Raw genomic sequence first — 13,702 nt, 5'->3', positions numbered from 1 at the left:
GGTTTTCTGTTTGACAGCATTGGTCCAAAATGTTGGAAGGAAAGGAGTTCTGGTTGGCTGGCCCGCCATGATCACCAGCATCACTGACCATCCTGATGGGTCATTCTTTTATAAAACTGATGGCCATTGGGGTCTGTGTTGAGACACAGTTCAACAAGGTCTCACTGAATGGGTTTATGCCCTGAGTGGTTAAACCATAATTAGAACAAAAGGAATCAGTCACAACTGAGTTGTAAAACCACCAAGTGGTAGTGATTGTTGCTGTAGTTTGGGGGAGAAAGCAAATTTCAGATTATTTTAACATACTTTCTTGGGTTTGGACTTTCATGGGCACATTCTCAGTACATCTCGCTCCAGTGAATCCAGGTTGGCACCTAGAGGGTAAAAATGTAATAAGCAATCGAACGCTAAAGACACTGAACTTTCAGACTGGCAATTTTCCTCCTATGGAGTATGGAGACTCCTACAAATGACCTGGTAGCTGAACAACGTAAAAGAAAGGAGAAGACAAAACATTTAGAAAACCATGTCCCATGAAAACTGTGGGGTATATATTTCTGTTGTCTGCTTCAGTCTTCATAAGATCAGTTAACTGAAATTTAACTAGAGTGAGGTTGAAAAGTTGAAGTGGCAAGTTCTGGGCAGCTAAGTCATTTTCCCTTGGGCATTTCTGAAGTTGTCACTGATCAATTGACTCACTATGTTAAAACACCGGTTTTGGTAAGAGCTTGTAAGGTTCCATCCGCCATCTTTTATTGTTTAAATGACCCTGAGCTTTTTCTTTTGTAGACACCACTTTGTACTTCATTTCATAGGTATCTTTATAAGTGAGATCAACAAACTACAATAGAAGTCAAGCTCTTTCACACTCTAGTGATTACTGACAAGAAAAACTACATCTCTTTTTGTTTTAAAGATATTACAAATTAGGTCTTATTTTTAATGGTGAAAGCAAGAGGCAGATTTTTATGAGTACGAATTTCACTTCATCCAATTATCTCAAGTCAAAGGCAAATACACTTCTAAAATTTAAACAGTTATTCCTCTACTGAAGTATTTAATAAATGTCATTTTTGCATTTAGGGTAAATTGTTTTGAAACTCTATAAAATTTACATTTTACTCACTCGTATACATTTGCCTATCAAAATTCCAGAATCCTGGTACAATACTGTTCTTAAAGCCTTGTGACGGGGCTGTGCCTAAATATGGAAGCCCTTTACAACTGCTCTTTTTGTTGCTGTCACTCCAGTAACTAAAGCATTGCAGAATGGATTCATTTTACCCAGTATCATACTCTAATAAATAGGGTCATCAAAAAGTTCCAGGACGCAAATACACCTCTTACAGGTGCTCCACAACCATAGCCATGATTATCAGTAATAGTTCATCTAGGCCATAACCATCATGCACACACCTCATGATTTACTTACAACCCTTTCTTCTCCAGAGTAAATAAAAATAAACACCATCTTTTTGGCATCAAAGAGATGTGAATAAAACGATTCATTTTTGCTAATGTAAGGTTGATTTTTTTTCATTTCCCTTAAAGCCAAATTCAGTGCCAAAAAATGTTCTCAAGTGATTTGGTACATCTACTTCACCTATTTCATGAAGAATGGCTCGTAAGAATAAATACTAGCAGTTCCAGATTTTCAGCCCTATAAGTACTTGGGTAAACAAAGTATAATTATGATCATTAAAAATAATATTGGGGGCTTCCCTGGTGGCGCAGTGGTTGAGAGTCCGCCTGCCGATGCAGGGGACGCGGGTTTGTGCCCTGGTCCGGGAAGATCCCACGTGCCGCGGAGCGGCTGGGCCCGTGAGCCATGGCCGCTGAGCCTGCGCGTCCGGAGCCTGTGCTCCGCAACGGGAGAGGCCACAAGCTTAACAACAAACATCTTGTATTGATACAGTTTTTTGAGTTCTTCAAAATATATATATATTTTTAATGAACTGGTTATATTCATTTATAATATTTTTGCTTCAATGAGTAGAGGAAGATCTGCCTAGAGAAATACAGAAATAAGAACTATAACCTGTGAGGTTGGGTCATTTCTCATGAAGATGTCATTCTGCGTGCTTCAATAAGAGTGCCTTCACAGGTAATTTAAGAAAAATATACGGAAACTTGTTTTCCATATAACTTATTTGACATAAAAAGTTTTGAAGTACATGGGTTTGTTTGTTTGTTTGTTTTTGTGGTATGCGGGCCTGTCACCGCTGTGGCCTCTCCTGTTGCGGAGCACTGGCTCCGGACGCGCAGGCTCGGCGGCCATGGCTCAAGGGCCCAGCTGCTCCGCGGCATGTGGGATCTTCCCGGACCGGGGCACGAACCCGTGTCCCCTGCATCGGCAGGCGGACTCTCAACCACTGCACCACCAGGGAAGCCCTACGTGGGCTTTTAATTTGTATATTTGTTTCTGAACCAGGACTATATAAATCCATATAGACATACACTATAATTAAGTAGGTAATTTCAGACCTAAGAATATATTCTATAATGACCATTTCATCTTAAAAATTTAAATTCTTAATTTGATCACACAATAATCCACTTGTTTCATACAAAGAACATGGTATAAGATATGTGAATATGGTATGTATGTGTGTGAGAAGAGAGGGAGAGAGAACCATTGGAGGTAAGAAATGCACCTATTATTTAAGGATTATGAAATTAACAAACAGCTGAGAGATCATGAGTCCCTTAAGAGAAGAAACGCATTTATTAGAAGATTGCCATTTATGCATCTAGGATGACACTTTTGAGATCACTGGTCAGAGGACAACTAGATGAAGGGGATCAAAAATCTTACCCAATCAATTTTCTGATTCATACAAATCCTGAGATGATGTTTCCTAGGGAACTAGCATTATCTCTATCATAAGATGATATATCAATAGAATATTTGGTGCAGTGACATTAGATCTGCTTAAGGTATGCCAATCCTTTTTGGAATCATCAGCTATAACCGAACAAGAACTCTCCTTTCGCTACTGTTTACTTTCACTTAGATGGATTTTCTTAGCATAAAAGCCTTATTATTATTCAAAGCGGGGTCCAAGGACCAATAGCACCAGCATCTCCTGGAATCTTGTTAGGAGACACGTAGAATCTCAGGCCCCCATCCATAACTACTGAATAAGAATCTGTATTTCAACAAGATCCCTAAGAGATCTGTTTGTACATTAAAGTTTAGGATGTCAGGGATCCTGACCTCCAAAAGGCCCTCTACCCTGGCATCACAGAATCTTGCTGCTTGCATGTGAGAAGCCCATTTGGCTTCATTGGGCCTCAGCTGTCCTCAGGGATAAAATGAAAGGATTTAACTAAGTGATTACCAAAGGTTTCTCTTACCACGAAGGTTCTGGGAATCACCCTCACACATGGAATCACTGTGCAAAAACCCAGACATCATTTCTTCTGAATGTATTACCAGTCAGGGAGGACTCAAGAACTTAAAAAATAAATTTCTGATAGAATGGATTTTTAAAGACAATCTGGAGGCAAAATAAATTTCAAATACCTATTCCTAAGCAATTCAAGGGTTCAGCGGCTATAATCATTATGTAACTTTTGTGGACGTCTAGAATTGTTACCGAATCAGATGGAAGGAAGTGGAAACAGTTTCTGCATAAGCAAACTGCAGACTGCATTGACTGGGTAGAGGAAGCATATGCAAATGGAAATGCACCTGATCTATAGGCTCTGATTAAATTCTATGGAATTACTTCTAAAAGAATAGGCAGACTGGCTGCTGACATATTTCTTTATTAGCACTGTACTTTAAGCTTTCCAATCTATCGCTTTCTTCGGAGATAAGAGTACGGTAAATTTAATCTGATTTTGAACAGTATTCTTTGGCACGAGTCTGAGCACCTTCCAAGAATTTTATGTCTTAGAAGAACCTGTTTGAATAAGAACCGAGCCCCTATTTTAGCTCCAAAACTATATATACCGTTTGTTTTACTGATCAGATTAGAAGATGGAAATATTTTTTTAAAAATTTTAGGGCTTCCCTGGTGGCGCGGTGGTTGAGAGTCCGCCTGCCGATGCAGGGGACACGGGTTCGTGCCCCGGTTCCGGGAGGATCCCACATGCTGCGGAGCGGCTGGGCCCCATGAGCCATGGCCGCTGAGCCTGCACGTCCGGAGCCTGTGCTCCGCAACAGGAGAGGCCACAACAGTGAGAGGCCCGCGTACCGCAAAAAAAAAAAAAAAAAAAAAAAGTTTAGTATTTGCTCTTAACATGATAAACTATCTTTGTTCTATGATTGTTCTTCGTGAGATGAAAACTCATAGTTTTGTCTGAACTGAAGCAGCATCTCTTCCAACTAGCATCACCTCTTCCCTGAGTGCCATATCCTCACCTCTACACATCCACACCCTGGGAGAAGGATTCCTTATTTGGCTCTCACATTGCACACTGCCCTGATCTCTTCCAATGTCCTTACCTATCTGTCTCGTGATTACCTCTTTGTGAGGACGCTGACCACATTCTGATCATTTTATAGCTCTAATGTTTAGCCTGGCTCACGAAGGACTCTCATAAAATGTTAGTTAAACTGAACCTGACTGAGGATCAGACTGCGGTGTCCAGTAAAGGACTGTATTAAGGAGAATCTCACAGTCAATTGATTTGCCAGGTACAGCTCAATAACCGGCTTTTATTTTTATAGTTTGTGACCGACTCTCTCCTCTGTATACTTCCAAATAATTTTTTATAGGAGCTCCCAGTATCCTCCTTATAGACTCCCTCCCTTAAATAGAAACCTTTAAAATTGTGTCTGGAATTTGGAAAAGACTCTAACTCTTTAACAATAAGTCTCTTACCTCAAATTTAAATCCTGTTACTGAAATACCATCTTACCTAGGATTCAATAAAGCCATTACCGTCGAGTAACCAAGACTTCTGCACAGCATCAGTAAAATAAAAACTGTTCTTAATAATAACCTTAATACATGGTGACAATCCTGATACGCTTACTATGTAATCGATCGTCAGCTCATGTAATTTTGTGAAGCGATTTAGTGCTTGGTGTATTTTTTACATTCTAATTGAATAAAGTATTTCTCATTTTTTTTTTTTGGTGGAGACACTAGACATAGTCAAAGATATTTCCAGAACTCCAAGAAACTTCTGGTCATTTAGGGTTTGCTAATTTTACAAGCCATTATAAATGGTTTTGTGTTTTTTTAAATTTATGGTCAATTTATAAACCATCCTTAGACATCCTTTCTCTTCCTTTCCTTATGTCTTGGTTTCATTAATTTTCATTAGGTCCTCCCTTGATCAGGCAGGAGAAGGGAAACAGGTTTACGTATGATATTTTGTCTCTATTTATTCATCACTCTACCATGAAATATTCAGACAATTTTTTAGATAATTTTCTTCCAAAAAAGAAGAGCCCCTATTTTCTTTTCACTCTACCTCAGTACTAGTTAACTGGGGTATCTCCTTCATATTGTACAACAGCTGAAACAATTTCTTTGATGTCCATGTTTACAAATATCAAGTAATGGCAATGCCAACAGATACATATTGAGGATTATCGGTGTGTTTAAGTGTTAGACGTTAAGGACTTTTGCTCGTACTCCGTAAACCAGAGCTGGCAGTGTACACGCCAGGTCAAACAGTGCTAGTTTGTTTTTCTACAGTATCATATTGCAAGGGCTGACTTTTCTCACCCCTTCACTCAGGATTCTGGCTAGAACTCGCCCACTCACTGGCTGAGTATCTGTGTTGTAGATTATTCTTTCCCAAATGGATTGTTACTATTAGTCTGCATTTTTCCAAGATGAACTTCGTTCTCTTATCCACCATGAAGTGAAATTTCTTGAGGTCTGTATATGCTTTTCTAATTTGTGTCTTAGTGTTCTTCATGGTGTCATCTGCAAAAGACATTTATTTCCTCAAGGGAATGCCTTCTTCAGTACCATTAAAGAAAACATTAAATATAATACATGCCTTCAATAACATTTCGTTCAGATCCAGCCTTATACCGCCCCATCACTGATCATCCCATTTCTTTTTTATTAAGATCTGGGGGCTAGTTCTCAATTCTTGAGATAACAGTATACAGAGAGTGGCCACAGTGGACTCATGGGTAAATACTGAGGGAAAAAAAAAAAATCTAAGTTATCCTGGCTCGCCAATGTTGTTTTTCAACATCTATGACATACAATCCCACTAATGAGGGTGTCAGTGTTTATGAATTAACCCCTCCTTGTTTGAACCCTGGTGCCCTTCCCAAAGCTCTGTTTGTACAGCTTGTTCTGAAACGCTCATCTGTAGATGAAAATCCTTGCCGTTGTTTACTCTAACTGATGTATCCTTTACTTTGGGGTCAAACGATTTCATCGGATATGGGCTCAATCTATGGCCCATGCATCTACGTGTCCTTGTGACACAATGACTTATGGACTCGGCTAATTTGTGGTTTGGTTTTCCTCCCTGGAGGATGCCCTTCCCCATCTCATCACACAGCTTAGCGATTCCAAACTTTATAGCTCCATCTACTCCAGCCTCATTTTATGACGAAACATCTAAATATTCACTTTTGACTTAAATCACTCAATAGAAATATTTCAAAATGGTGCGTTTTATTTTGAATAGACTATATGCTTCTCAAGGCGAGGACTGCATATACTTTTTTCCCTGACGGAGTCTCTGCCTCTGGCTGGTTGTGGTCCCCCACGGTACATTCCCTTAGCTCCCTAAATTCTCTTCATAGCACTCAGCACACCAATCATTTATAATTAAATTAATTACTTGAAATACATCGGCTACTCACAAGAGCCTACAGACTCCATGAGGGCAGAGACCACGTGATTTTGCTCACCACTTCATACCGAGCACAAGCATAGAACTTGCCTCTTAGAAGGAGATCAATAAATACATGTGGCTGCCTAACTGATTTCAGGAGAAAAAAAGGAACCAAGCTCTTAAGAACACTTAGTGTACCTGATTTTACGCCAAACTGCAGCCAAACTGGTTTCTATAAGAACAAAAGGATTTGCTTCCCTCTGTCTTCACGAAAGTCAAAAATGAGCTAATAAATACCTAGGAAGTACAAAGCAGGAGTCTAGATACAAGAGGACACAGAAGAAACAGAACACGTGGTCATGTGAAGAGCTGACTGCCTACATCTAAGCCACAAGAGTCCCGCCCACTCACAAAGGTTGCTCTCCCTGTCAAATGTTACAGAAGGTAAGTGTCACACCCCCTCTGAAGGACGAACGCTTCCAGAGCTGGCTGGACTCCAGGTCTAACCCAAAATACATCCCTTTGCTCTATTCCAAATTTCTCCTTCTACAGCCATGATGATGAGGCCACAGGACACAACCTGAATCTGAACCATCACCCCCTTAATTATGTTAATGCAGCTGCTAATATGTTGTAAATATCATCGTCCACCTCCTCACTGCTATGCCAGGATTTTATAAAACTGTAACCTTAGCTAGTGTCTTGACTTTCCTCATCTTACCCGGTCCCCAGATGTCTCCAGCCTGTATGGAAGTCTCTCTTCCGTAAGCACTTGCTATGTTTATGGTATCACTCCCGTGCTCCAGAAGTTACTATGACGCCCGATTAGCTATCACGATGTCCAAAGTCCTCTGCCTGGCTTTCAGAGCTCAGAAACTGACTCTCCTGTCTAACTTAGTTTTTTTGTTTTGTTTTACTTCCCAGGATGGAGCTGCTCGTCTAGCTATGCATGTCACTGGGTCTCATGGGAAGATTACTGCAGCCTCAGTGTCTGCCTGGTATATGGAAAAAACTCCATAAATGATGACGATGTTTATCAAGTCTTCAACTAATTCCAGTCTTTTCCTTCTTTAAATTCTCATTACCATAACAATCAGCACTGTACCACTTGGGATATAGTCACTTTAACTGATGTACCATTTTAGTTACTCCATTTCCGTAAATAGACTAAGTTCCCAGGGACCAGCGACCATGCGTCATGTTTTCTCTGCGTTTTCAAAAATGCCTGGCATAGATGTAGCTGTTCTATAAACAAATGTTAATTCATATTTCATTTACTGAGTTTAATTTATTATAGCAAATTTGTTGTGACTTTATCTCCTCTAGCTATATATTTTTCGTAACTATCTTGATAATAATGTGTAATACAATATAGGCCCTTATATATACTACATGCTTTCATAAAAAATAGACAAAATCATAAGTTCATGTTTAAAGGCACCTCCCGTCTTCCTATGTTTTGTTTGCTTTTTGTTTCTGTTTTTTGTTTTTACATATAAGGAAGTTATTGATCAGAGATATTACATGATTAAATGAATGTCAAATGCAAAGTTATAAAGCTAGCTGGTGGCCCCAACAAATCAGATAAAAACTGCTAGTGTTAAATAAAATGAAGAATTGGGAATTAAATATGATAACACAGTCTGTTAAGACAGGTGTATATATTTTTCCAGTGTCTACAGAGAGAATGTAATTCTACCATTATAAGGAAAAAGAAATCTTGCTTCCCCAGAGTTAGAAGTGCTTTAGCAGAAATGAATTCATTTAATTTCACTGACTCCCTGGGAAGAAGTTTGGAGAACATATTAACTCTATGTTATAAATATACTGTCCAGAGAGTTGAAGTGAAAGAGCTCAGACTATTCACCAAAATTGGTGGTTAAAACTCTAATCCCCACACGGGGAAGGCACATCTGCCCATAGGACAGCATCATGGGTTTATAAATACGGTGTGGTATAAAATCATTTTTCGATTAAAAAAAAAATCACATCGACATCTTCCAAAATAGTTCTCTAAGTAAAGCTGTTCAGAGGAGCAGATATACAAGAACAAGGGGAGAAAACAAAGAGGAACATCTGGACAACGTCACGTTCAAACTGTCCTGTTTCTTTGAACCATGTGACTACATGGGGTACCAGAGGGTAAAAGACGGAATGATACTTTTCTGGTCTTTATGCAATCTGGAATAGTAACTGTTTTTTTCTCCCCCCCCCCCCGCAGGATAAATTTTAAATTACTATAGAGAGAAGAGAAATATAAAAGATGAGATACGCCACAGAAATTCCCGCACAGTTCCCAGAGGAGAAGTCCAAGTAACCAGCAAACCTCTCCTCAGAGAAGTGTTTAACTGTTATATGGTTAATCCATTTGGAACACCTTGTTCTAAACAGAGAGACAAAAGAGCTTTGCTGTAAAGTCTTCGACTTCAACTCCCAAAAAGACAACAGTGGATGAGATGACCAGAGAGACTACTTGGAAACTCGCGTGCTTGTGGGTGTTTCTGAGTCATGTCTTTAGCCAGGGATAAAGCTGATTTTGAATGATGTGGCACATGCTTCAGAAACGTTTTGCCCTAGACAGATGGACCAGGTGGAAACTATGAACTGGCTTCACACACAGGACCATGATGAGCCAATGCAACACTTTCGTGTTTTCTGTTTCTGTGCAAGTCGTCCAGTGAACAATATAATATCGTAAGACATGGTAAACGATGTGCCTTGGTTTCACTTCTGACTAAACTATTTTTAATGTTATAGATGTTTTTAATACAGGGATTAAAAAACAATTAGACAAATTTAACAAAAAAGGCATGACATATTTTGGATAGTGAACATATTCCAATTCTTCCATCAACGTACTGGCTTGCTCTGATGCATCAGTAAAGACATGGTGCAAAAGGGGGATAAAACTGATCAAAATCACAGATGTCAAAGATTTTCTTTCCAACAAGATCTCGTAATAAGCTTTAACGCTTTTCTGAAAGATTATATTACCAAAAAAAAGATACAATAAAATTATAATGCCAATTTGCTGAGAACTAGAAGACGATTAGCTTGGGGGAAACAATATTCATTCATGGGTTGCTGCTTTAGTAACTGTTGGAGGAAGGCAACATTTCACTTTAAGATTAGAAAAATATATAACAAGTATTCCTTTCTGGATTGGGCTTAAAATTTAATGAAAAGCTGTGTGGGCGAAAAAAATTCCAGTTGTTGGCACAATACCAAAATGGAACAAATGAACAGCACTTAGGCGATAGCACTTTTTGTACAGGACATGGGAGGGCCACAGAAGAGCTGAAATTAACACGTGGAAAATAACTGCACTGGTTCCTAAGAGGTATTCAGAAACTATCATATATACTCACTCAGCTTGTAAATCTTTGCAAAGGCTACGGTGAAAAATGATCGTGTTTCATTATTATAATTAAAATACAGTGGTCTCAGATGCTTTTCTAAAGAAGTAAAAAAGAGAAAACATAGACAGTCTGGGTACAATTGTTTAAAAAGGGGAAGCATTTAAAGGAACTATAATTTTAAGTGTTTTTTTCAAGTGATTTATTAAAACGTAATTAGGTTGTGTGTCTATGACTAGGAAAGAGTAACAGGATTACCCATATAATAAATGCACCTCATATTTTATAGATTATAATTCTCAGCTTCTGGTATTTTCTATTTTCATAGAGAAAATCTTACAGGAAACTATAAAATTTGGTCATCCCCCGTGTACACACTGCTATATTTAAAAAGGATAACCAACAAGGACCTACTGTAGAGCACAGGGAACTCTGCTCAGGAATGTTATACAGCCGCCTGGATGGGAGGGGAGTCTGGGGGAGAACGGATACATGTACATGTATGGCTGAGTCGCCTTGCTGTGCACCTGAAACTATCACAGCGTTGTTAAGGGCCTATACTCCAATATAAAATAAAAAGTTAAAAAATAAATGTGGTCATCCCCATTCACTACGATAAATATGGGCAGGGAGGAATGTTTGGGCTGTATTCACAGCAAGTTGGCAGAACCAAAGTCTAAAACTGACCAACTTTAATTCTTTGCTATAGGTATGCTGAGTTGAATATACTGGTGATCAAAAAGTGAATCTTTAATTTTAAAACAATGAACACTGAGAGTCATAAAATCCTTCAGACGTGAAAGATATGATTTTTTCTATATACTCTTTCATTTTTATCTTGCTTTAAAGCTTTGGAAAGACTCTTACTTATTAACTTCATCTTGGCTTATAACTATTACCTATACCTATGAAAGGGATATTTAGTAATTGAAATTAGAATTTTACTCTTGTGATTCCTAGTCTTTTTTTTTTTTTTTGCTGTACGCGGGCCTCTCACTGTTGTGGCCTCTCCCATTGCGGAGCACAGGCTCCGTACGCGCAGGCTCTGCGGCCATGGCTCACGGGCCCAGCTGCTCCGCGGCATATGGGATCTTCCCGGACGGGGGCACGAACCCGCGTCCCCTGCATCGGCAGGCGGACTCTCAACCACTGCGCCACCAGGGAAGCCCTGATTCCTAGTATTTTATTCACTACAAAAGTAATAAAGTATAAAAGCATAAGGTACTATAAGGATAATAAAAGTAATAATAAAATAAATAAAAGACTATAGCTACTTTTATAAGTTGTCCGTTTTCATTGATAAAATCGGCCACACAACCAGCAAAACTTGTCTTCTCTGCTTCTACTCTATTAAAAGGAGAGATTTTGAGGGCAAAAAAGCAGATCTGGGAGGTACTTGCTTACAGCCCTGAGGTCCCACGAGACATTCTGCACATAGCCCGTGTCTAGATCAGCACAGCGAACAGCAAAACGTTTCTACCGAAACGACATTTTTGTTTGGTGTTATGGTTTTAAAATATATGTCCTTTAAGATGCATTTTATGACTTACAAACAATGGAGGCTTTCTTAGAAAAGGGACTTAAATGTTTGCATACTAGTTATATGATGTAAAAGGGCATTGGCCTTCTTAATGATTTCTTGTGCCTTTTTTCTCATTTCGCTAATTGCTCTTTCTGTTAGCTCACCTGTCTCTCTGACAAGCTTGTTCTTCTTTGTCAACATTTGGGTCACAAGCTAGTAATATTCTGGAGCCGGAGATGGTTGTTCTGATGCTATGTTTTTTTTTCTCATTTAGGACAATCACTGCTACTTGAGAACAGTGGGACACAGCTCTTAGTCAACTGCCAAAGAAATGTGTATTTTTCACCGCATATTCAAATATCTTTTACCACATCAAATTATTTGAGTCCGTGGACCACAGAGAGCCAAAATATCAAGCGTAGACTAAAACTGCATGGCACAATAAACACGTGCTTTTTAATGAGACCTACTAATTTTAACTGCAAGGTTTAAATATTTAATGTAACCTTACTGACAACATCTTTGTTTAATTCTGTCTGTTGAGAGAGAATAACTGTGATACTTCTTAATGGTTCATTAACTCCTTCAGGTCATTGGAGAGAGCGCCATTCTAAATACATCTATAAATAACTGTAGTACATGAAAGAACGCTCTGCCTTCTACATGCGATGATGCTAAACACACTAAATGCATTTCCAAACAAATGCAAGTTGCTGGGTTTTCATTAGTGAGATCGACCTAAATTCCATTTTTATAAAGGAGTTATAAAAGAATAAGCTAATGCCAAGTGTAACAGATGTGTCAGTAAAGAATCTTTTCTGCCCATCTGCTTCTTTTAGTTGTCCTATTCGTTTTGCAGGTGACCACTGGGGTAAAAAGGAACATCATCTTACAGCTTTATCCATACACTGGATGGAGACGTAGGTATCCAAAGTTCCAGACCTCTATGATATTTGCACATCTCTCTTAGGTAACAACGAGGAAAACCACGAGGAAAGCAACTTTATAAATATGAAGGCAAAAAAACCCCCAAAACAACCCACCTTGAAAAAAGCAAAATAACATTCTGGATATAACAGAGAAGATGATAAATGGTATGAACTTTTCACAACACTTTAAAAATAAAACAGCATTATTCAAAGGATGCAACGGAATTGGAAAAAGCAGCAACAATACATCATGAGACATGGAATCATCTAAAAGAAGCAGTCATGGACATAAGCCACACAGAGGATTTCTTTTCTTACTTGCACAAGTATCTTGAGGGGTTTGAAAGGTCTTTCACCATGAAGCACTCGCCTCCATTCACACAGAAAGTTTTCTCCTTCTCTGCACACTTGACAAGATGGCTTGTCCCAGTGGTAGATGTAGATGTGGCTGGATAAAAGATAAAGAAGGGGAAAGGTTTATACCCATCTTTCCCTCTTCTAAGCAGCCTTTAATCTTAAATTCTCTTAAAAGGAAGAGTTCATATAAGATACGGCATACTCCACTAAACTTTCAGGCTTAATAAACAACAGCAAAGACGTTAAGTACTTTCTGGGTGTAATTATAATAAAATTATAAAAGGGTAATTATAGTTAATTGAATTATAATTAAATAGGCAACAGGTTCAACATTTCTTATAACTAATACTTTATCTTCTAAGGAAGCTGGAAAAGAGAACATCTATTGTCATTAAGAAAAATACATTTTCCAGGAAGGCTCAAAAATAATGACATAAATTCACATCAGTGCAACTGAATGTAGATATCAATTTTTAATGGCAAGTAATTAATAAAATTATTTTATTTTGAAATTACGTGATATATGTGTATGGACTTGATATTTTTTAGACATAATGTATAGCAAAGAAAAATACAAGATGGCTTATTTGTTCCTAATGAAAAAAATATTATTAACTGAGTATGTATTAATGTATAGATCAGGGGGCATTCTGTTCAAAATTTCCATTCTATTCTAATTTCTACTCAGAAGAATATTATTGAATGTCTGATTGCCATCACGCTTCTGAAGAAATACAAAGACAGTCTAACATTGCTGCAAATGTAGAATAAAG

The 13,702-nt window shown here is 38.4% G+C and overlaps 1 protein-coding gene across 8 annotated transcripts in view; it reads right to left on the bottom strand.

The window, feature by feature from the left end:
* The window catches only part of LOC111173487 (pro-neuregulin-1, membrane-bound isoform), a 227,125-nt gene that overhangs the window by 29,268 nt on the left and 184,155 nt on the right, over nt 1-13,702 (bottom strand). For 4 of the 8 annotated variants that reach the window (XM_089903748.1, XM_030762562.2, XM_089903746.1 and 1 more), the window contains 2 exons: nt 12,891-13,020; nt 307-374 (listed from right to left, as the gene is read on the bottom strand). In XM_089903748.1, the coding sequence (XP_089759874.1) occupies nt 307-374; nt 12,891-13,020 (198 nt within the window). The other 4 variants (XM_030762564.2, XM_030762563.2, XM_089903747.1 and 1 more) reach the window with 2 other exon arrangements.

Source organism: Delphinapterus leucas, chromosome 21 (assembly GCF_059928025.1).
Source record: "Delphinapterus leucas isolate spDelLeu-1000000601 "Yukka" chromosome 21, BTC_Dleu_Yukka2, whole genome shotgun sequence".
NCBI classification, from domain to species: Eukaryota; Metazoa; Chordata; class Mammalia; order Artiodactyla; family Monodontidae; genus Delphinapterus; species Delphinapterus leucas.
The sequence above is the reverse complement of the archived record's forward strand: the minus strand, read 5'-3'. Positions and strand labels throughout refer to the sequence as shown.